The sequence below is a fragment of the Tetrapisispora phaffii genome, chromosome 2 (genome assembly GCF_000236905.1).
Source record: "Tetrapisispora phaffii CBS 4417 chromosome 2, complete genome".
NCBI lineage: Eukaryota > Fungi > Ascomycota > Saccharomycetes > Saccharomycetales > Saccharomycetaceae > Tetrapisispora > Tetrapisispora phaffii.
Window position 1 is genome coordinate 1,111,102 of NC_016521.1, and position 22,612 is coordinate 1,133,713.

The 22,612-nt window shown below is 34.3% G+C and overlaps 11 protein-coding genes and 1 non-coding gene across 12 annotated transcripts; 7 read left to right on the forward strand and 5 right to left on the reverse strand.

Moving 5' to 3' along the window:
- Positions 1-1,262: 1,262 nt before the first annotated feature.
- GMC1 (putative oxidoreductase) lies at positions 1,263-3,167 on the reverse strand (the record flags this gene model as incomplete). The annotated part of the gene is made up of 1 exon (XM_003684528.1): positions 1,263-3,167. One exon carries the CDS (start codon positions 3,165-3,167, stop codon positions 1,263-1,265), a length of 1,905 nt encoding a protein of 634 aa, XP_003684576.1.
- A 298-nt stretch (positions 3,168-3,465) lies between these two features.
- On the reverse strand, positions 3,466-3,584 carry TPHA0Btrna14L. Its single transcript has 2 exons — positions 3,546-3,584; positions 3,466-3,510 (listed from the first exon to the last, which is right to left on the reverse strand). It is a non-coding gene; the product is annotated as a tRNA-Leu (tRNA).
- A 1,725-nt stretch (positions 3,585-5,309) lies between these two features.
- On the forward strand, positions 5,310-6,491 carry TPHA0B04740 (uncharacterized protein; the record flags this gene model as incomplete). The annotated part of the gene is made up of 1 exon (XM_003684529.1): positions 5,310-6,491. The coding sequence occupies one exon, from the start codon at positions 5,310-5,312 to the stop codon at positions 6,489-6,491; it is 1,182 nt and encodes a 393-aa protein (XP_003684577.1).
- A 1,689-nt stretch (positions 6,492-8,180) lies between these two features.
- TPHA0B04750 (amino acid permease) lies at positions 8,181-10,100 on the forward strand (the record flags this gene model as incomplete). Its single annotated transcript, XM_003684530.1, has 1 exon — positions 8,181-10,100. One exon carries the CDS (start codon positions 8,181-8,183, stop codon positions 10,098-10,100), a length of 1,920 nt encoding a protein of 639 aa, XP_003684578.1.
- Positions 10,101-11,262: 1,162 nt separating this feature from the next.
- Positions 11,263-11,841, forward strand: TPHA0B04760 (nitroreductase family protein; the record flags this gene model as incomplete). Its single annotated transcript, XM_003684531.1, has 1 exon — positions 11,263-11,841. The coding sequence occupies one exon, from the start codon at positions 11,263-11,265 to the stop codon at positions 11,839-11,841; it is 579 nt and encodes a 192-aa protein (XP_003684579.1).
- Positions 11,842-12,597: 756 nt separating this feature from the next.
- TPHA0B04770 (uncharacterized protein) lies at positions 12,598-13,176 on the forward strand (the record flags this gene model as incomplete). Its single annotated transcript, XM_003684532.1, has 1 exon — positions 12,598-13,176. One exon carries the CDS (start codon positions 12,598-12,600, stop codon positions 13,174-13,176), a length of 579 nt encoding a protein of 192 aa, XP_003684580.1.
- Positions 13,177-13,305: 129 nt separating this feature from the next.
- On the reverse strand, positions 13,306-14,610 carry FUS1 (Fus1p; the record flags this gene model as incomplete). Its single annotated transcript, XM_003684533.1, has 1 exon — positions 13,306-14,610. One exon carries the CDS (start codon positions 14,608-14,610, stop codon positions 13,306-13,308), a length of 1,305 nt encoding a protein of 434 aa, XP_003684581.1.
- A 580-nt stretch (positions 14,611-15,190) lies between these two features.
- STE50 (Ste50p) lies at positions 15,191-16,177 on the reverse strand (the record flags this gene model as incomplete). Its single annotated transcript, XM_003684534.1, has 1 exon — positions 15,191-16,177. One exon carries the CDS (start codon positions 16,175-16,177, stop codon positions 15,191-15,193), a length of 987 nt encoding a protein of 328 aa, XP_003684582.1.
- A 721-nt stretch (positions 16,178-16,898) lies between these two features.
- On the reverse strand, positions 16,899-17,153 carry EMI1 (Emi1p; the record flags this gene model as incomplete). Its single annotated transcript, XM_003684535.1, has 1 exon — positions 16,899-17,153. The coding sequence occupies one exon, from the start codon at positions 17,151-17,153 to the stop codon at positions 16,899-16,901; it is 255 nt and encodes an 84-aa protein (XP_003684583.1).
- An 828-nt stretch (positions 17,154-17,981) lies between these two features.
- Positions 17,982-18,713, forward strand: MXR2 (peptide-methionine (R)-S-oxide reductase; the record flags this gene model as incomplete). Its single annotated transcript, XM_003684536.1, has 1 exon — positions 17,982-18,713. The coding sequence occupies one exon, from the start codon at positions 17,982-17,984 to the stop codon at positions 18,711-18,713; it is 732 nt and encodes a 243-aa protein (XP_003684584.1).
- A 463-nt stretch (positions 18,714-19,176) lies between these two features.
- Positions 19,177-19,593, forward strand: TPHA0B04820 (glutaredoxin; the record flags this gene model as incomplete). The annotated part of the gene is made up of 1 exon (XM_003684537.1): positions 19,177-19,593. One exon carries the CDS (start codon positions 19,177-19,179, stop codon positions 19,591-19,593), a length of 417 nt encoding a protein of 138 aa, XP_003684585.1.
- Positions 19,594-21,408: 1,815 nt separating this feature from the next.
- TPHA0B04830 (uncharacterized protein) lies at positions 21,409-22,473 on the forward strand (the record flags this gene model as incomplete). Its single annotated transcript, XM_003684538.1, has 1 exon — positions 21,409-22,473. The coding sequence occupies one exon, from the start codon at positions 21,409-21,411 to the stop codon at positions 22,471-22,473; it is 1,065 nt and encodes a 354-aa protein (XP_003684586.1).
- Positions 22,474-22,612: the final 139 nt, after the last annotated feature.

The following is a 22,612-nucleotide window of genomic DNA, read 5'->3' on the forward strand; positions in this document are numbered from 1 at the left end:
TAGTTTTTGTGTTTTGTGTTTTGTGTTTTTTTGGAGAGCACAAAAACACAGAAATTGCAAGACCAGATAAAATGGGCTAGAACTTTAACCGTTCTCTTTATCTCTTACACACTTGCAAACAAAAACGTGTATGATCGCAGACTAAGAAAAGAGTTATTTTGTCCTTAAAAAATCAAGTGGGCGGGGTAGGTTCCGAACGTCTCTTATCTTCCTCCAACAAAATAACCCTGACGTTGGTGCGCCAATTATGCCATTCAATAACGACTGCTCACTGTTCCCTCTGGTCTGCCTGTTTCTTTCCTGCTTTTGCATGTCAATAATATCATAAGCCACGAAAATTAACAAAACGGTGCACATGACCTGACGTAGCGCATATATATACACATATATACCCACCAGACGCGCACCATAGCATCCGTTATCTTCTTCCCCCCCTGCTTTTCTCTTCTGGCTCTGTCACTCGGGCCAAATGGGCAAGCGAAAAAAAATTAAGGGTGTCGCCAAAGAAGACGCGGACGGGTGTTTCTCGGTGTGTGTGTCCACGTCCACGGAAGTTCACTGAGCAGAGCACACTATTTCATGGAAATCCGTCTTTTCACCGTCGGCTTTTCTCGGAGACACGAACAGTGTAAAGGATAAAATATTATATCGGTTACTTAATAGGAATAGACATATATGCAGAGAGAAGCTGTACGCCTGTGCCTATGTTTCACACCGTCGTCTCTCTCTCTCGCTCTTTCCCCGTCTGTCTGCTTTTGTCTCTGTTTCGGTTTTTAGGACATTTTATTTCGTCGTGGAAAAATGTCCAGCGAACTCTTTTTAAGTGTTGGTTTGTCCTTTTTTCATACCCTACCATACCATGGCAGATCTCTTCCCATTTATCCGAGACATGACATGCCATTGTCTACGTATCCGTCCCAAGACCCTCATTGTCTGTTATTACCCCCAACCACCACCATGCTCTCTCTCTATATATGTATACATATATATATCCGAAATTAGGACATTTCTTAGTAGTAATATATATCTTCCGTGTGCTTCCGCTCTGTGCATGTGTGTGTCTGTAACATGAATAAACTTTTTTTCAAGAATGTCATTGTCCTTGTACTGATACGTTTCCGGTTTCTCGTTTCTTATTACGACAATTGTATATATTGTACGTTTCCTTACACTGGTTAGGTTTAAGCATGTGACTTTGTCTTTCTCAAATAGTTATAGCTTTAAACGAGATAAGCGCTTATATTATTATGATTGTATGACTTTTATATGAACTTTATATAAATGTAGTAGTTTATTAAGCAAATTAGAATGCAATATATTGTTAATACTTTGATCTTGGTTGTCATTGTGTCGATAGAGATTGGCTTGTTATTTGATCCATTATTTGGAGTGGCTGTGCTTGTGTTTGTGATTTGGAACACAGCACCAAGTCCCTTGGATACATGCCATTCAACATGACAATGAAGTAACCATTTCCCTAGTTGTTTCTTTGTTAAATTTGTCAAATTAACTCTAAGAACAACAAATGAATGTCCCTTGATATTAATGCTATCACGAATTAATGGTGATTTACGACTTGTTTCCCAGTACTTAAGATCTTGGAAGTATTGCTTGACGCTATCGATATCTGTCCTATGATTAACAATAGCACTTTTATATAACGTTCCTTTCCCCATAGAGACTATTTGAAAATTAAATCCATGTAAATGCCATGGATGTCTCATGTGATCTTTAGAATTTAGAATTATCTCCAAAATCGTATTATTTGAATTGTCAATTATGATGGGAGACTCTAAATATTCTTCAAATGTTTTGTCATTAACCTTGTAAGTATTCTCAGCTTTATAATTATCATAGAATAACTCTATTCGCTTCAAAGAGTGATCGTTGTTACTCTTCCAAATTTCACCGTCTTTTGCATTATCATATTCTTTATATAATTCGTCATTATTGAAGTTTGGTAATTTGGATATCCTTATGTTGTTAGATTGATTTTCTTGAATATAGGTCTCAACATTCTGAGTTATAGTGGATTCATTTTCAATTGGAGTAAACCAAAATGTTTTAGTGACGTAGCCCATCATCTTGTTACAACCATTGATACCTTTGACTATTGGAAACCCTTCATTTTTATCCTCGTCCTCTATTTTGATTAAAACAGAATATCGTTGTCCAACTGCCATTGTAAGAGTATCTGTTACATACGGGTTCAACAGAGTTCCATCAGTTTCAAAAATGATTAATTTTTTATTAGGTATATGGAACACCTGAGTCCCCGAGGTCCCGGAATTCAATAGTCGTAAAATCAAATATTTAGTATTGCTTTCAAGAATTTTCATTTGTACATTATTCTCAACCACTCCATTAATCAATGAAGACTCAAAACGAGGGTCATTGGTACCATCATCTACTAGCACATCTTTCTCCAGTATGTCAATGGTACGTTCGTGATACCAATCACTTAACAAAATATTATGTTCTTTAGTAACATCATCAAATTTTTTGGGTATGAAGGTTGTCGAAGATAAAACATTTTTATCTGCGAAGAGCAATGACTTACTCTGCAATGTCGATGTTCCAAAAATTTCTAGATGATTTATTATATTATTCTTCAATGTGTCATATTCAACGCAGTTCACAATAATTAATCCCCTTACACCATCTCCATATTGTACACTAGAGTGAGAATGGTACCAAAAAGTCCCACACGTATCTTCTGGAATAGTGAAATTATACCAATAAGATTCACCATTCTCAATTGGCTTCTGAGTTAAATTTGGTACACCATCAACTTTATTTCCAATATTGATTAAGCCATGAAAATGTAATGATGCTTGACAATAATCCTGCCATATCTTACTTTTACCATTAGCTCCTTTTGCCAATTCTTGCTCATTGCAAATAAGATTAGTTACTCTTATGCGTACTTCATCATTTGGTTTTACTTTAATCGTTGGACCATATGTATCATTACTATTATTAATGGATAATATTATCTTTTCATTATCATTATTGTATAAAACTTTCTTTCTTTTAATAGTAAAATCGAAAATGTATGGTGATTTATCAGAATGGCTTTCATATGTTGCATCTACTTTAACTATAAAAAATAGACTAACAAGAAAGAAAAAGGTAAATACCATTGAAGTATCCTTAAATAATAACATTAAATTTTGATAATTGATTAAGTTATCGCTTTAACTAACTTAATTCATTTGGGAGAATTAGGTGTAAAAATTTACTATTGATAGTCACTTATATTCGGTATGAATGCGAATGCAATTAATATTGTTTTATAATAGAAGACGACTTGAATCTGTGTGTATAATTCAAGTCTTAAATAGCTCCTTTTTAATGACAGTTAATTTGCTAACTTTTAGAGTTAAATTTTTGTTGACATAAAATTAACTAACTCATCCAGAGGTAAAGCATGTGACAACCAAAAACAAAAAGCAAAAAAATTAATGGTTGCTAAGAGATTCGAACTCTTGCATCTTACGATACCTGAGTATTCCCACAGTGTAACTGTAGCCAAATAAACCAATACTTGAATCAGGCGCCTTAGACCGCTCGGCCAAACAACCGCTAATTGTTATGAAAAATACTAAAAGAGGATATATAAACCGACTCAAGAAAATAGAAAACTAACGACAGTAACTGCAATAGCAAGTTAAATATGTCAGGAATTGTCAGGAATCTTAGATTTATAACAGAAGTTATGGGGTCTATGATTCATTAGTTGTAAAGACAAATTGCAAGTAGTAGCGTTAAACGAAGTTTAAGATTAATAAACGATCTTTTAGTTTATTCAGTTTATCTATCGTGCAATGTCAGAATTATGGTAGTGTATGTGACAGAACTAAGTGTTTATGACACCTTGAGTTCAGAAACAACTGCTCACTTACTAATTGGATAGAAAGGTCTAGTACAATTTGCTAAAGAATAAATGAAAATTTTTCACTATGAAATATATATGGTTATGTGATAAACACAGATGTGCAATACAGTAAAAACGATCTTAGGGGAATGAATGAATATATGTAAGTGTTCATTCAACTATCAGATAACTTCATATATAAAGAGGTCATCTAAATTTTACATAGAGTTGTATTAAATATACTAATAACAGGACGAATTAGATTAAATATTGTAATCGTTACCTGCTAACTATGAATACTAACGAACAACTTAACCATCCAGTCAACATCAATACCATTGGTCCTGTTGCTGGTTATGTGTTTGTGTCTCCACAAAATAAAATCTAACGATGCTATCAGATTTATAAAAGTCTATTTTGGATAATTTTACAACTACAACTGTTAGGGTGGAGAAATAAGCGTTAAAAAAGTGACAGGTTCAATTTTATTGACATCGCCTTGGTAGTTGGGTTGTTCGTTAATGTTCATATTTACTAGCTAATGATTATAATATTTAATCCGATAGGTTCTCTTACTACATAAACTATAAATAGTACATACTATTAGAATACTATTAAGCACCGCTCCACTTTGAGACTTGGTATTCTCAGCTTCTGTTCCGTTTACATTTCAGTTTATTTTAATTGGTTTACTAAAAGAGATATCAAGCGAAAGAGTTAGACGATGGATAGACTGGATTAACTGAACGATTCGTTTATAAATCTTGAATTTCGTTCAATCCTACTGCTTCTAGTTTGTCTCTCCAAGTAAATGGATCATATGATGCTATAACTTCTGTTATAACTCTTATATTCTTGGCAATAATTTACACATTAAATTATAAAACTAAAATCTTTAAAAATAAAACCAAATTTCTATATATTTTATATTTAGTCGGAACATATTTTATAATTATTTTTCAATTCTTCCCAACGGGAAGTGCTTTGCTCCAAGAATAAATATAAAAAAAACAACATAGTTAAGCAATTTTTACTGATAACTACAAAAACTAAAGGGTCCCATCAAACTAATTATAATACCTTAGGGAATGTATAAGGTTGTAATATTTCGCAATAAGGGGTTGAGGTCAACAGGCATTGATTTAGCAAACCGCAATGTCATTAAATAGCCAATCCAAATTTCCCAAAGTAGAAATAAAAACTCTATCGAACCTCAAGTAGGTAATTCCAGCACCTCACAAATGATCATCCTCATAACCTCATAACCAAAGGCTAAATCCGTGATACATGTCACTTATATAAATACAAATTGTGAAATTTATTTGTTAAGAACTTTATATTCTGCTTTCATTGATGTGATTACATAACGACAATACCACGCATATAAGAAATATTTACACTAATTATTATCAACAGCAACGAAATAACCGTAATGTCGACTCTAACAGTAAAACCTGCTCCAAACTGTCACTTTTTTACACCCGAACAACCAGTTTTAGGTCAATTTGTGACTTATAATGATTCTTTGAAAGGTGAAAACTTGGCTCCACCTAAACTATTTCACCCATTAGCTATCCGGGATACAGTTTTTCCAAATAGGATTGGTGTTTCGCCCATGTGTACGTACTCCTCAAATAATCATGAGCCTACTGAGTTCCACCAAGTGCACTATGGTGCCTGGGCTTCACGTGGATGCGGAATGATCATCGTAGAATGCACCGGAGTGGACGAGGCAGGTATGATCTCCTCAAATGACCTAGGCATATGGAACAAATATCTTGCCGACAAGCATTACGAAAAGATTGTTGAATTCGCACACAGTCAGAACTGCAAAATCGGCGTGCAGTTAGGGCATTGTGGGTGCAAGAAAGAGATGACCGCCACCGGGAACGAAATCGACTCGTTATACAAGCCTGCCGAACTGGACAAGAAATCAATAAAGGAAATTGTGAGAAGATGGGGCCATGCTGCTAACTTGGCGGTCAACGTTGCCCATTACGATTTCATTGAGATTCAAGGTGGACACGGAAACTTGATAAGTGAGTTTTTGAACAAGAACACGAACCATCGTACCGACGAGTACGGCGGCTCGTCATTTGCCAACAGATGCCGTCTGCTCAACGAAGTAGTCACTGAGGTACGGAAAGAGATCGGCAATGGCGTGCCTCTATTTTTGCGACTCTCAGGCACGATGTCGTCGCTGGAAAATGAAAAGAGCGAGGAGTGGACTATCGAAGACACCATCAACCTGAGCCACCATCTCTACAAGTGCGGAGTCGACGTCGTGGATGTGACCGGAGGCGGACACCATGTGAATGAGATGACAGCACCCATGGAGAGCTTATCCAACAAGATCAAGTTAATAAAACAGAAGACAAGCAAGCTAAAGGTGGCCTCGCCGGGAGGTGTCCATTCCGCCAAAGAAGCGGAAAAATTGATCAACGACGAGGACCTAGACATCCTGCTCGTTGGCCGCCCATTCTTGGAGAACCCCGGGCTGGTGAACCAGTGGTCCGAGGAGATGGGCATCAAGGTAAGCGAAGCTGTCCAGTACACCTGGGGATTCTACCCAGCCAATGAGCATTTGACAAGGGACCCTGGCATGCAGAAGTAAGTGCAACAGCATATGAAAAGCGTACCGTTTACGCCAAGAGAGATGCGTTCCCATTGCCATTGTCATTCTTATATTTCTTTTTATACCGTTCCTAAGTTTTTATATCAATCAACAACAATTGCCGCGTTAGGCCATTCAAATAAATTCTTCAAATAAATTCTTCAAATAAATTCTTCAAACATAAATACATAGCTTAGTTTAACTATAATATTACAGCCATGTAAGTACTCGTTTCGTTAACTGTCACTTGCCAGCTTATCCGTTTCGTAAATTGTGTGTGTGTGTTCGGGCCATTGCCATAAAAAAACACATAACCGGACATTCCACGGACATGAAGAAGCGCCGGCGAAATGAGCCAAGATTGCTTATCGAGATCCAACCAATGAGAGTGGCGGATGATCCCACCAGGGCAAGGAAACATTACCGTTAAAAGCGCCGTGCGCTCGATCATAATTCTCGGAAGATTACGGCACCAAAAGATAAGGGTTGATGCCGTTTTTTATTGCTTTTTCCCACTAGAGGCATGCCTGTGTTTTCGCACTTTGGACTACGATCACTAGACGATGCCGCACGCACCCGCACCCGCACCCGCACCCACACGCGAGACCCTCGAACGCACACTGACCGTTGCGGCAACAGACAAAAACACGCAGGGACTCCGAAATTTAAAATAAAAAAATGACGAATTTTATCTGTCGTTTTCGTGCTGCGCATTTTCTCACCCTCTTGTCGGGGCACTTTATCACGTTTCTTGCATTTCGTACGTTTTTCGTTTTCGTAAACACTGTATTTGGAAATCACAAGAATTTGCCAGTGAACCAACCGCACACACTGGGGTCAAAACACGATCGTTCCTTTTTTCTTTGCTGTACATTGACATCGCCATAAATCCCATTGACGAATTTCGTTTCCAGCACCATAGTTAAATATATATTCGCTATACATACGATAAACGCAATGCTACTAACAGCCAGGCCAAGCCCATAAGCAAAAAAAAATGTAGAGTATACTTTTGTTATATGCTTTTGAGTTACAGTCTTGCTGTATTGTATTGAGGTAAGTGATAGAAGATAATGGCAATTGGTGATAGATAGATACTCTTCTCAGCAACATCAAAATGATGCTTTTTCCTTTATGTTTTAATGCCTTTTGCATTTGATATTGTGATATACTAAGTATGAATATATATATGCATATATCTATATTTCTTGGCCATTCTGATATGATTCATTGCATTATACTCGGACAAACCTACTTACTACGTGGGTTTGTTCTAATGTCGGTTGTATCAGTTTTTCATTCTTTTTCAGTGTTTTGCTGTTTTGTAATTTTTCAGTTTCGCTATTTTATATTTTACTAGTAATTCAAATATTATTTAGTAAGCTTCCTATTTAGAATCAAACGATTTTTATAAAACTTGCTACATTTTTCTTTTTGATTTGGTTTGGGTTGATCATCGTACTACGAAGAATAAATTCAATTTGTTGTTACAAAGTAATTGAAAAATAATTCATTTCTGGAGATAAGTATTTATTAGACGCTCTTTGAAAGAAGAAAAAGTGAAGTGAAAAATTTTTTTTGTATTTCTTTTAGTTTTGTTAAAGTCTATCAGGAGAGATAATACCAAATAAAAGAACAAAAAAAAGTACTCTAATTTACAATATATAGAACTATAAAAACACGTCTGCTATGTCTGATCCGAAATCTGGGTATGAGATGAGTGACACGAAGGCAGAAGCTCATGTCTTTTCGTCACAAGAAAATGAAGTCGAATATCTTGACAGTCAACTGAATGGTGATTCTTCAAGTAACAATTCAATCAAAGAACCTACGTCCACAGGTGCAAAGGGTCATTTTAAAAGTTTTGTTGACTCTTTTAGAAGAGGTGATCATGCCAAAAATGCATTACACGATTTGGAAAATGATATTACAACTTCAATTTCACATGCATCTTTAGTTCATGCAGTCTCTAAAGCAAGAGAAGATGACGAAATAATGCAAAGTGTAGCATCCGCAGAACACCGTAAAGTTAACAACACGGAGTCAGATGATCTACAAAAAACAATTAAACCAAGACATGTTATTATGATTTCGTTAGGTACTGGTATCGGTACTGGTTTATTAGTTGGTAACTCGTCGGTCTTAAGTGCAGCCGGTCCAGCTCCTTTGGTTATTGGGTATTCCATTATGGGTTCCTGTCTTTACTGTATCATCCAAGCTGCTGGTGAAATGGCTGTTGTCTATAGTGATTTAAATGGTGGTTTCAATAATTATCCTTCGTTTTTACTGGACCCTGCTTTAGGGTTTTCTGTCGCTTGGGTTTACTGTCTTCAATGGTTATGTGTCTGTCCTTTAGAACTAGTCACAGCATCTCTTACAATCAAATATTGGACTACAAAAGTCGATCCCGATGTATTCGTCATCATTTTTTATGTATTAATTATCAGTATTAATGTTTTTGGTGCTAGAGGTTATGCTGAGGCAGAGTTTTTCTTCAACGTTTGTAAAGTTCTAATGATGATTGGTTTCTTTATCTTAGGTATTATCATCACTGCTGGTGGTGCTGGTAATGACGGTTATTTGGGTGCTAAATATTGGCACGAACCTGGTGCATTTAGAGGTGAACATGCTGTCGACCGGTTCAAAGGTGTTATGGATACCTTCGTCGCTGCGGCTTTTGCTTTTGGTGCAACCGAATTTATTGCTTTAACTGCCGCTGAACAATCCAATCCAAGAAAAGCTATTCCATCCGCTGCCAAGAAAGTTTTGTACAGAATTGTTCTTATTTTCTTAGTTTCCATTATCATGTTAGGTTTCTTAGTTCCATACGATTCTGATCAATTGTTAGGTTCATCAGGTTCAGGTGTTAAGGCCTCACCATATGTTTTAGCCGTCTCATTACACGGTGTACGTGTCGTGCCACATTTCATTAATGCGGTTATTTTACTTTCCGTACTATCCGTGGGTAATTCTGCATTCTACTCCAGTTCTCGTCTATTGTTATCTTTATCTCAACAAGGTTATGCACCAAAATGGTTCGATTACGTGGACAGACAAGGTAGACCAGCAAGAGCAATGCTGATGTCGGCATTGTTTGGTGTCATTGCTTTCTGTGCAACCTCTCCAAAGGAAACTGATGTATTCAATTGGTTGTTGGCTATTTCCGGTTTATCTCAATTATTTACTTGGTTCGCTATTTGTATGTCCCATGTAAGATTCAGATATGCCATGAAAGTCCAAGGTAGATCAATCGGTGAAGTCGGTTTCCATTCCCAGACCGGTGTCTATGGTTCATTGTACGCTGCTACTATGATGATTTTAGCTTTAATGGCTCAATTCTGGGTTGCTATTGCTCCATTAAATGAAGGCAAATTAGATGCTCAAAACTTTTTCCAAAGTTATTTAGCCATGCCAATTTTAATTGCACTATACTTTGGTTATAAACTTTATTATAGAGACTGGAAGTTGTATATCAAAGCTGATAAGATTGACCTGATATCTCACAGACAAATTTTTGATGAAAACATTTTAAAGCAAGAAGATGAAGAATACAAAGAAAAATTGAGAAACGGTCCAGCATGGCGTAGAATTGCAGATTTCTGGTGTTAAGGAATCTAAAACTTGTAACATACTAGAAATTGGGCAGAATGAACAAAAAAAATCCGGAAGCAGTAATTGAAAAGAAACTTTCAGTAAGATTTCTTCCCGAATTCTAATCTAAAATAATTGACGTTCATCATATTCAAAAGAATTGATAATTGACGCAAATGTATTTTTATGCACTACAGTATAGGACACATTTTTCGCCTATAAACCTAATCAACTAAACGTCCTTCAAGAAGTATATCTCAATGATATTAAATATTCTGCATTCAAGCACGTTTGGTATAATGAAATGAAATACGAACAAACAGCATATATTCACTTTTTTATTCTTTTTTTGTCGGCGTCATACTCATGTACTTCACGACTTCATACACACGAGTATATATGTACAATTATATGATCAACTTTTAGTTTTGCATAATTTTATATGAACATATATATCTATTTTAATAAAAGTTATCAATGTAAACAATAAAACATATCTTCTTGAATTAGAAAACTCTATAAGAACAGTAATCAATTTACGCCAATTCACACTATAACAGCGATAGGCACTAATGCTGAATATCACATTTTCTCGAATCTACATTAATTAACAAACTACTAGCTCATTAAAAATATATTAGTCAACTAATAACACTATATTAATTCTAATAGTTCTATTATAGTATTATTACTAATTCATAAGTAATTGAACTTTCGAAGTTCGGTAAGATAGAATAATACATCAAATCTTTGAAAAAACCCGTAGAAATATTCGAAATTTGACCAGAAAGAATGAATAACCATTTCGAACTTTTTTTCTTGGTGTTCTTTCAATTATCTCGAGAGTATGGTTCCTTCTGCAAAGTTTTGTATATAGAAATATATCTTTAGACATTAAAACTATTAGTAAAACGTCCGGAACACGATCATTGAACCATCGGTTCGTAAGAATTATGCATTGGCCGTCGATGGAAATCTCACTAGATAGGGATGGCTGCCAACTTCTCGATTTATGCATTAGTTTTATATAAAAGCTACAAAGATGATAGAGTTATATTTGAATATATTAAGTTTGTCAATTACGTTTCATTACTATTCTTAAAATTTTCACAGTTTTCGTCTTTACATAAAAAGACTTCATATTAAATCGTATAACAAAAATACACTATATAAAATAAATATGTCTGTTGAACACATTATCAAAGCCGTATCTTCTAGAAGAACCATCTACAACTTGAAACAGACTTTACCTGCTGGTGTTACTGTTGAAAAGATTCAAGAAATCGTTCAATCCATTGTTAAGGATGTCCCAACTGCTTTCAACTCGCAATCCACTCGTGCCATTATCTTGACCGGTGCTGCTCATAAGAAAGCTTGGGAATCAGTTGTTGCTGCTATGCCAAATGATGATGCTAAGAAGAGACCAGCATCGGCCAGAGATGAGGCCTTTGGTTCTATCATCTTCATGACTGATTCTAAAACTATTCAAGGGTTACAAGAAAAATTTCCCGCTTACAGCGCAATGTTTCCACATTTTGCCGACCAAGCTAATGGTGCCGCCCAAATTTCCACTTGGACTGCTTTACACCAGCTAAATCTAGGTTGTAATTTGCAACATTATAACACAATGATCAGAGAAGCTCTACCAGCTGATGTTCCAAAGGAATGGGAGGTCGCCGCCCAATTGGTATTCGGTTCTGTTGGTGCTCCCGCTGGTGAAAAGACATTTATCGAAAACCCAGTCAAAGTTTACAAATAAACAGAGACGTAGATATTTATATTTGTACTTTATAAACTATATGTCATCTAATATAAATAAAAAAGTCCTATAAATATATACTCTCAAGAGACATTGACGTTTAATGTTTAAATGAGAAAATATTTTCTGCCCTTCTAGAACCCCAATTTGCTTACTATATTAGAAAACACAAGTAACTCGATGATTTAGAATACGATACCTAATCATTATAAAATTGGATCAACTTCACATCTATTCACAACAACTGCAATCATTATATTAAAAAACCTAGATGTTCTTTATTATCTGCTACGAAAAAGAATTAGTAATATTATATAGGTAATTAAAGTATTTTTCAGCGTGTTAAAAAAACTAAGTGCGAAGCAAGATCCGGATCTTGACATGAAATTAATCTTACTAAGGTCATAAAAAGTGATGACATTCAGCTGTAATGAAGCATCACAGAATGTATAAGGCATGTTATTCATATTAAAAATAAATTGGGTGTACCTATTCAATCGCAAGAGGTATTTGTAATATATATTAGTAAATTATCAATGTTTATTGATAATTTACGTCAATGGCACTAGATTTAAAAAAGGTATAAAAGGATGAATTATTTATTCTTAATCAATTAAATTCAATTATAATTTGTATTAATCTATTTTCTCTAAAGAATAAGAAAAAAGAAAACATCAAACAGAAACAACAATTTAGTATATCTATTGCTAAATTAACAAAATCATCAAGGTTAAAAAAAAATATTAACTCGAAAAAATGTCTGCTGCTTCTTTCATCCAATCTATTGCTTCTAGAAGAACTATCTACAAATTATCACCTGAATTACCAAATGGTGTTACCATTGATAAAGTTCAGAACTTTGTAGAAACTTTGGTTAGAGAAATTCCAACTGCTTTGAATAGCCAATCCACTCGTGCTGTTATTCTAACTGGTAACTCGCACAAATTAGCCTGGGATAATGTCGTCAAGGCCATGCCAAGTGCTTCTGCTAAAATGAGACCTGAATCTGCCAGGGATGAAGCCTTTGGTACCATTGTATTCATGACAGATGTTAAAACCATAGAAAAGCTACAGGAGGAGTACTCTGCTATTGCACACGTATTCCCTACCCACTCAGATACATCTAATGGTGCTGCTCAAATTACTGCGTGGGCTGCTTTAGAACAATTAGGATTAGGTTGTCATTTACAACATTATAATCCTATGATTAAGGAAGCTTTACAATTTGATATTCCACAAGAGTGGAATGTGGTAGCCCAATTAGTTTTTGGATCCGTAAGAGAAGCTCCAACTGAAAAGACATACATTAATAATCCAGTGAAGATATACGCTTAAAGTAAATGAGAAATAAATGTGAATAACGATAATCTACATTTGAACTTATTAACAGTAGATCAACTACCTTTCATTCTGTTAAAATAAATATCTTTATAGCTTTATAGAATCCAAACTACTAAATATATTTTAACCATCTAAACAATAACCGGGTATAATCCCTCTTTCGTCATTCAAATATAATTTCGAATCAATATTTCTCGGTTCATCAATTGTGTTGCATAAAGATGAACCATTTAATTGACATTTTTCAACTAAACACCATCCATCAGAGTGGACAGCCAAGACTCTCACATGTTCACCACAATCAATATTAATTTCATCAGTTAATTTTGCTTCATATTTTATTTTAACACCAAACACTTTACCCACTATGAATCTTGAAGTGGGTGTGAGAGGTAATGGCTTTAGTTGAGATAAATATCTTAAATACTTTAAATGACTCTTATATTTTTTCTTATTATTCTTTTTTTTATTTCCTTTATGCTTATTCTTACATTTTTTACTGGAAGGAACTGGATCAATTTTAAATATTAATGTACCAGAATTATCTGGATAAAGAATTTGTTGATTAATATTAGTGTCCCCCTTAGTCTCGCCTTCGTCTTCATCTGAATAATTTAACTCAAACATTGCTCCTGAGTTGTATTTTTCAACAGCTGAAGCTAAAATTGGCGATCTTTCGTCTACATTTCCTATGTCAACATGCTTTTTTTCGATATGTGATAATAATTTTAATTTCTTTAGTTTCATATCAGAACATTTTACGTTGGTTCCAAAATCCCTAAGATATAGAGAACTTCTCATGAACCATTTTGAAAGAGGAGAGTCATATTTCCAATTATTTGACCTTGGACTGTCATTATTGTAAAAATCGATGTTGGCCTCTTCATCTTTGCCTATGGAAGGAAAAGTCGATGATATATGATATATGTTAGGTGGTGATGTATATAATAATTTTTCTGCTTCATCACTATATTGCTGAAGTTCACAGCCCACATTAGAATTTTTGTAAATATTTGATTGGACAGCATTCTTTGGTGTTAGGATATGTTTATGCAAAGGGTTCAATATTTTATATTCAATATGCGACGAAACATTTTGTCCAAAAGGAAGATTCTGTTTGTTAATTATGTCGTCACTATTTTTTTTCAAATAATCTGATCGATAATCTTGAGTATAAATCTTTTCAGTTAACCAATTTTTAGATCTTGATTTAGGTGAAGTATCTTTAGCAATTGAATAGTTATATTTCCTCATATAGAAGTAAATAAGAATTAAAATAATACAAAAACAAACGAACCCTACAGGTAACCCAATAATTAATCCTATCTGGTTAGATGACGAACTTGTATCAATAGCAGTTACTGAATTCAGACCTGTGTCTGAGTTTACAATAGTATTAGGCACTTTTAATGAGAGTAAAGACACCATTGGAATATATTAACTATTTTCAGTCTATCTTTAAACCATATATTTTTACGATTCCTACTTAGAGCTACTACCTCTAATTTAAGATAACCGTAACAATACGCAATTTACTCACCACTAAGTTGAAAACCCTTTTATGGAAGGTCCAACTGGCATAAAAAGACCAGATTCATGGTTACATATAACCCAAACTCATACATACATACATACATACATATATATATATATGCATGCATGCATTTGATCCAGCATAAATACGAAAGTGCCTGAACCTTAAACATCTATGTCAGTGCAGTTTCAGATTTTATGTCCTTTCTTTGACATCGCTGACACTTTGTTTGAAACTTGTTTCAGATATTTTTTAAAAGCGACGCCGCAAGACATAGTATGATTTCGTTTACGAACAAAGATAACGTTTAATGATGACGGTGATGGTGATACTGGTGATTCGAAGTTGTAAATGATTATTACAGTTATTTTTATTTTTAATGTTCATTTAATTATATGCAAATTGTTTAGATATTATTGACTTTATATATATAAGTATTCAAAATTTTTTGTCTGAATTAGTTACAGGGATTCCTTAGAGTCTCCCACCAGGGGTAATGGCAGTCTTTCCTTCGGCTCCAACATTGAATTCTTCAAAATCTCCTCTATGTCTTAACATTATTGTTGGTTTTAACCCTTGCATTTTCAAGTTCTTAAAAGTAACTACAGGGCTATCATCCAATTCTAGTGCCTTCTCTTGGTCTCCATAACAGATTACAAGTACATACTGTCTCCAATCTTCTTCATTCAAGTGGTGTCTCTTCATTGCATTCCTCAGTATCTTTTCACATGAATCTTCCTTTGAGGCACGGAGTTGTTTCAATGGTTCTGAATTTGAAGATGGACCTGTGCTTTCTTGATTAAGACCATTTGATGATGATGGTGCTTTTGCAGCTACTTTCGATAGAGTTGAGTTTTGTCTTGAAACTGCATGGATGGGGTTCTTGCCATTTAATTGTTCGCTATGATCTTTTTTAGTATTGTCATCATTGATATGTGGATGCTGAGGATTGGATAATGTTCCATTAGATTGATTTTGAGATCTAGATCTATACAAATCACCGATCATGCCTGCATCCGAGTTGCCAGGGCTATTCGAATTACTCGAACTCTTTACAACATCTAGCACATCCATACGTAGGCGAACATACTGGGATTGGAAATCTCTCAATTTTACTGATAATGTGCTATATAGGTTATCCAACGAGAATACCAAAGTCTCATTTTGTGTTTTATGATATTCGTCATTTTCTTTGCGTAATAGTTTGTTCAACTGTAACTTAAACTTAATTGCCAATTTTAAATTCGCACTTCCACACAGATCTTTGCAATCTTGCAAAGATAGCTCCTTTAATAGATCGCCACTGATTTCTTGTTCAATCAAATTGTTATATAGTTCGCTTTCGTTATCTATATCCAAAGTTGATACGCACCAAGAGGCAACATCTTCAGCCGACCACTTACTACAATTCACATCGATTACCATGCCATTGTTGTCACTTCCTTTATCTTCAACACTCATTGTTTCAAATGCACACCTCTCTCTCCTCTATATCGTAGAATAGGATGCAGTTTCCCAAAGAATATCGCAAGTTGTAATCTGCAAACTTATAATAATCTTTGTCTCTAGTTCTACCACGCTAAAAGTCAATTGAACTAACGCCCTAGAAAAAGTAGATATTATAAGTCTTTAACCAATATATATATTTTAAAGCATATACTTATTCAATGTAATCGAAGATCAGGAAATGTTCAATGAAAAGTTTCAGATGCGTTATGTTAAAGTTTTAACTACGGCAAAAAAGTACGGGGCTATAAAATTATGCATATATATAATGATGAGTTAATGAAATCAACTTGTTAAAGATATAGCAATATAGATATAGGTATACCTACAAGCATTAGTGCTTATTAAATACATATATACCGTTCTAACATGCTTTGAGTTACGTTTAGTCGTTTTCTGGAGCAGTGCGCTATGCTACTTCTTTGAATTTATTTCATCAATAACCTTGAATATTTATTAAACTAGCCGAAGCCTAATGGGGTCCTATAGGACCCCATTAGGCTATTATAGTACTGCTATAGTGAGTTTATTTACATTATAACTTGTATACGATTTAATTTCCTAAAGGAATACCTTACTGTTGAAGTTTCAAATTTAAAGTCCATTGATTGTTTCTTCCAGCATTTTTCCAAACTGTCATATGTCGTAACTGCATATAGCTCAATACTGGACAAATCTATCGTTCTTCCCATATATCATCTGAAGAGCCTCTGTATTCCTTATTATATTCTATTTGTTCCTTGTACCATTCTTGTACTTTTACAGGGTCTTTTGAGTTCATTATGCAAAATTTAAATTTTGCAAGTTGTTTAGAGCATGGATTGTATTCACCATATCTATAGTAGTTTCTGAATTGACCTCCTACTGAATAGCATGATGTTAACTGGTCAAATGCCTCACGGCAGCTCATTGTAGTTGGGTATTTAGACATATTCCGAATGTTCACGATTCTATCTGATATTTGAATTTGCTAAATAGTTGGATCAAAATTAACACAAAACCAAGAAAACTGACCACTACTAGAAAATACACATATAAAAGCAATTTTACATTGAAAGGTATACTTAATAACTAATTCTTAAATCAGTTGTTCAAATCTTCAACTTATTCAGATGGAGATCATTCGATTACAAGTTAGCTTAACAGTAAAAGTGAACAAGCGAAGAAGTAAAGATAGCTCACAATGAGATACATCTACCGTTGAAGAAACAAACCTTTAAAGTATGACATGAAAAGAAAGTAAATAAAACAAATAGAATACAAGGAGCCATATCTTTAGATTATTGTGTTGATAATAAAGTATTGTGGTTTACGCATCAGCCTGTTGAACTTCAACTTAAACATAGGAGAATATGAATATATAAATATATCTTCGTATATAAGTGAATAATAGAATAGTATCAAGAAGGTAATGTAACAACATAATTTCAAGGATATATTAAAGCTAGGGGTGAATTGCTACATTGTTGTAACAATCAACACGATCAGTTGATCTTTCTATATAAATAATGAGAACTATCACATATTTTTAGTTTGTAAAATTCAAATATCTAAATGGAACCAGTAATTACTTCTGACCTGAATAAATCAATTTAATCATAAATAGGCTTTAAAATAACGAAACATTGAAAACAATCTTTTGAAGTAGTTGCCTTAGTTGACTAAAGCAGCCCCTAAAAATCCGCAAAAGGACCAATTCGATAAAGAATAAGAAATAAAATTGATTAATTACCATCCATTCAAGATTAATTAATACTCAATGAAATATATAAATAGAGTACTAAAATCGAATATAGTCAGGTTTCTAATTATAATTCTCTTTAGTTTATTATTCTTTAATCAATACTCGACATTAATTGATATGTTTTTAGGAAAATATTTAGCCAAAACACCCCAAGTTTCACAAAATATCAGATATTTTGTTACAAAGAATCCTATAAAATTTACTTTGAATAACGAATTATTGAAAAGAAAACTTACTAATTCAAAGTTATCAAATTTAAATTTAAGTAATTATTCTAAACAGTATTCAACAGGCAATATTAAAGGTCAACAACAACCATCAAACAAAATGAGCGCACCAGAAACCCCAGATATCCATAAGCATTGGAATAAAGATTTATCTCCAGAAGCTTTACACATTTTAAGAGACAAAGGTACTGAAGCACCAAACACTGGTGCCTATTTGCACAACAAGAGAGATGGTATCTATACGTGTGGTAATTGTATGGCTCCAATTTACGATAGTAATACAAAATTTGATTCTGGGTGTGGTTGGCCAGCATTCTATAAAGAAATTCCAGGCGCATTAAAGCACATAACCGACTTGAGTCACGGTATGAAGAGAGTTGAAATTACTTGTGCAAAGTGTGGGGGTCATATGGGTCACGTCTTCGAAGGTGAAGGTTTTGATAAACTATTAGGTAACCCAACAGATGAAAGACATTGCGTTAACAGTGCTTCTTTGAAATTCAAGCCAAGAGATAAATAAAAGTTATCCCTTCATACTAATGATTTATGAAAAACATATCAGTTAAAATTAAACAATACAATGCATATCATCAACAGAATCATTTTCCATCAAGGCATAAGAAAAATGGTAGTTAGTTAAATAGTTTTTTAAGTAAGCAATCATTAATACGTATATCAAAGTAATACAATTCATACCTCATCAGTTACATGGCATTGGTATTCTTAATTGAAATAACTTAACTTTACTTTACTTCACTTCATTTTAGTTTATATCAAACATTCTTTTAAGGGGATTTGGAATTTTTATAAAGCCAATTACCGCATATATAAAAGGATGTGAAACAATAATTACATTGTCAGACTCCGTAAAGTATTTATAATTTATAATAACGTTTTATTAAAAGAATAAAAGATCTGAATGTGCTTAACGTAATCTGAGCTGGTTATTTTATTTTGATCAAGAAAGTTGTTTGTGAAATATTATGGCATTTGAGAATTGGGATTTTACTTTAGTAATTGTGGTTATGGTATTAACATTTTTATTTAGAAGATTTCTAACTACACCAAGGGAAGTGTCTCCTGAAAGTATTGCAAGAGTTAACGCATTGATTAAACAAAAAAGTGTATTTGTTGCTGCAAAAAGTTATTGTCCATATTGTAAAAATACTCTAATAACTTTATTCGATGAATTAAAAGTTCCAAAAGAAAAAGCTCTTGTTCTGCAGTTAGATGGTATGAGCGATGGTTTGGAACTTCAAGATACTTTGCAACAAATCAATGGTCAAAGAACGGTTCCCCAGATATACATCGATGGCAAGCATGTTGGTGGCAATAGTGAGTTACAAAAATTGAAAAAATCAGGGGAGCTACAATTGTTATTAAAGAAAGCTTTGGCTTAGTCTACTTCTTGGAGCTCTTTTCGAAACGAATGGTTATTTTATTCCAATTTTATATACCGGAACAATGATGGAGAAAGTGGCCCTATTTAAAGTATTATTGACATTATGTATTACAGTCGAGAGTAAGTATGTTTAATTAGTATCATAGATATACAAATCAAGGCCCGTCAGCATTATTGATGGAGATTTTCAAATCTTCCTTTTTTACTCCACAGTGCATCAATAGTCTTCTGAAAACTAGATTTTTAGGTAGTACGTAGAATACAGTATAGTTACAGGTATTTTAACAACATACATTTTTACTATTTACGTTTGTATGACATACCGGCATTTTCTCACATTGTTCAAAGTGTCATTTAATGTTTCTCTCTCTTTTTTAAGTTTCGATATATAGTGACTATAACACAGAGAAGCCCAACTAAACTTTAAACTTTAATCAATTGATCATCGAATCTATATCATTATCTGGTTCAGTGTTTCCAAACGGTCAATCAAAACTATGATTTCACAGCTATCGGAACAACGTCACAACGTTCCTGACGCTACACAAGCAAGAAAATAAAAATATCATGGAATTTAAACGCCCTTTATTCAAGACACGGGGCGTACATACCATGTGTTGCGATGGCATTCATTCATTTAGATAAATGACATATTTACACTTACTAGTTAGAGTCTCTTGTAGGCTTTTTGCCAAAGAGACATATCTGAACCAACAAGAAAATTACACTGTACTCAATTCAAATCGTATTGCTCATAAAGTTCCCATCTATCTTCTTAGACACCATAGTCATTAGGTCAAAGAGATGACGAGGCAGTTACTGCTCCCGATACCATCACTTATACCATCTACCATTCAGCACAAAAACACTACATCACCTGGGCAGTCCGCGGACTCATTCTCTTTGTTGTCCAAGCACATGAATGAGTATACATGTAAATAATGCAACATTTTATCTTACCTATACTGCAAACCTTGCAACGAACCTCTTAGCATATCTGTAATTGGTAACTTATATCAAAATCCACGTCAGTCAATCTGATAAGCTTCATCTCATCTCCAAACCTCATCTCATCGCCAAAAAAGCTACTTGCAGGTCATCGCGTTTTTTGGAAAATTTTCACAAAGGCGCGAGGAGCTGAGATGAGATGGGTTTCAATGGTAAATGAACAAACCAAAAAAGCCATCCATACCAAGAAGAGGTCGAAGAACGGTGTGATTGAAAAGTTTTATTTCACTGAAATCTTTCGTTCCGTATGCTGGATGGGGGGCCGATGGGTGCCGATGAGCGGTTGACTAGGCAGAGCAGATAGACTGGCCATCTGAGCGCTAGGCAGAAACGTCTGTTCATTGCAGACTGGAGCTAGACAGAGGCTGGCTAGTTGGACAGGTGTCTTGCACTAAATATCTACTGTTGAGGTTATCTTCTCTTAATAGATGAGTTTTAAGTATGATTTATGTTCTAAAAGTAGGTAGGTTTATGGAACGAAATAACTTCAGCTGATTCCTAGTAGTGGTTGAGATAGTATTTGTTTCAATCATATGGTAAGTTTTTTTCGATCTCTTTAACACACACACTCTCTCATCCCTGTGCTTTCAAAATTTTTTTGCATTGATCGATGATTTGTTTCTCGTTTCTTACTTCATTCTTGGACGTGCTCTCGATTGCATATATAGCAGTTTATATAAATTCTCTTTTAAATTTATTATCATATGATTATTTAAATAGCTCCCCCATATCATAGCAAGAAGAGTTCAAAAGTTCCTGAAAGAGACTACAAGCAGAAATAATACTTACAAAGGAAAGAAAAAAAATGTCCACCGATATTGCTGTTGCTAAGCCTGTTGAAGAAGTTAAGAAACCTGAACCAGTCTTAACTCCTGCTCCTGTTCCTAAGAGCTCTCCATGGAATGTTGTTTCAAACAGCATCCCAGTTACTACCATTGACATCAGTTCTTTAAATAAAGATAATGCTAAAAACACTTCAATGCCAACAATAAAAACAAGCAGTAATACTAAATGGACCCCAATTAAAGCTTCCATCGTAGTTGCCGGCTCAAAGAAGAGTTCCGGTAATAATGGTAATAACAACGTTGTCAGAAGAAATGGTAAGAACGGTAAAAGTAACAATGGTAACAGAAACAAAACCAAGAAGCCAGTTAAACCAACTAGTCAACAAAATGAGAATAAGAAAAATGATTTCAATGAAAACAACAGTAAATTTAATGAAAACCAAGACCAGAATGATGGAAAACAAGACATGGGCAATGGTTTCCCAAAGAAGAGACCATTCAACGGTCAAAGACAATCACGCACTGGCTTCCGTCCACAAAACAAACAAATGCATCAATCTGAATACTCTCTTCAACCAATAATCATGGCTGTCAACAATGTTGCTAGACAAATCGAATACTATTTCAGTGAAGAAAACTTAGCCAAAGATACTTTCCTAAAGGAAAAATTATCAAAGGATGGTTACGCTCCATTATCAGTAATTGCTAAATTTTATAGAATTGTTAATTTATCATTTAATGGTGATGCGAATATTATCATGGCTGCTTTGAGAGAAATCACATTTAATCAAAATGCTGCCGTCGAAATTGCTTTTGGTGAACTGCAGTCATCCGCTTTTGGTGAACAAAATGTTACTGAACAAAGTCCTGAATTAAATGCCAGCATCTTAGATAATTACTTCGTCCGTTCTAAGAATTGGGAAGCTTCTGCTCCATCCGAATCTACTACTGTTGTTTCCATTCAAAAAACATTTGTCGGTAATGATTTAGACCAATTTATGATCCAATTTAACCCAGAACCAGTTCCAGTCAAAAATGAAGATGAAACTCCAGCTGAAGTCACTGAACCTGTGGAATCTAATTGATTTAGTTAATCTTTTCAAGTTTTTGTTATACTCACTCACTCACTAAATCTTAATTCTACTCCATTTTGATATCAATTTTATGGTAATGATTATCACTATTATTATTATTATTATTATTATTATTATTTAAAAATATTAT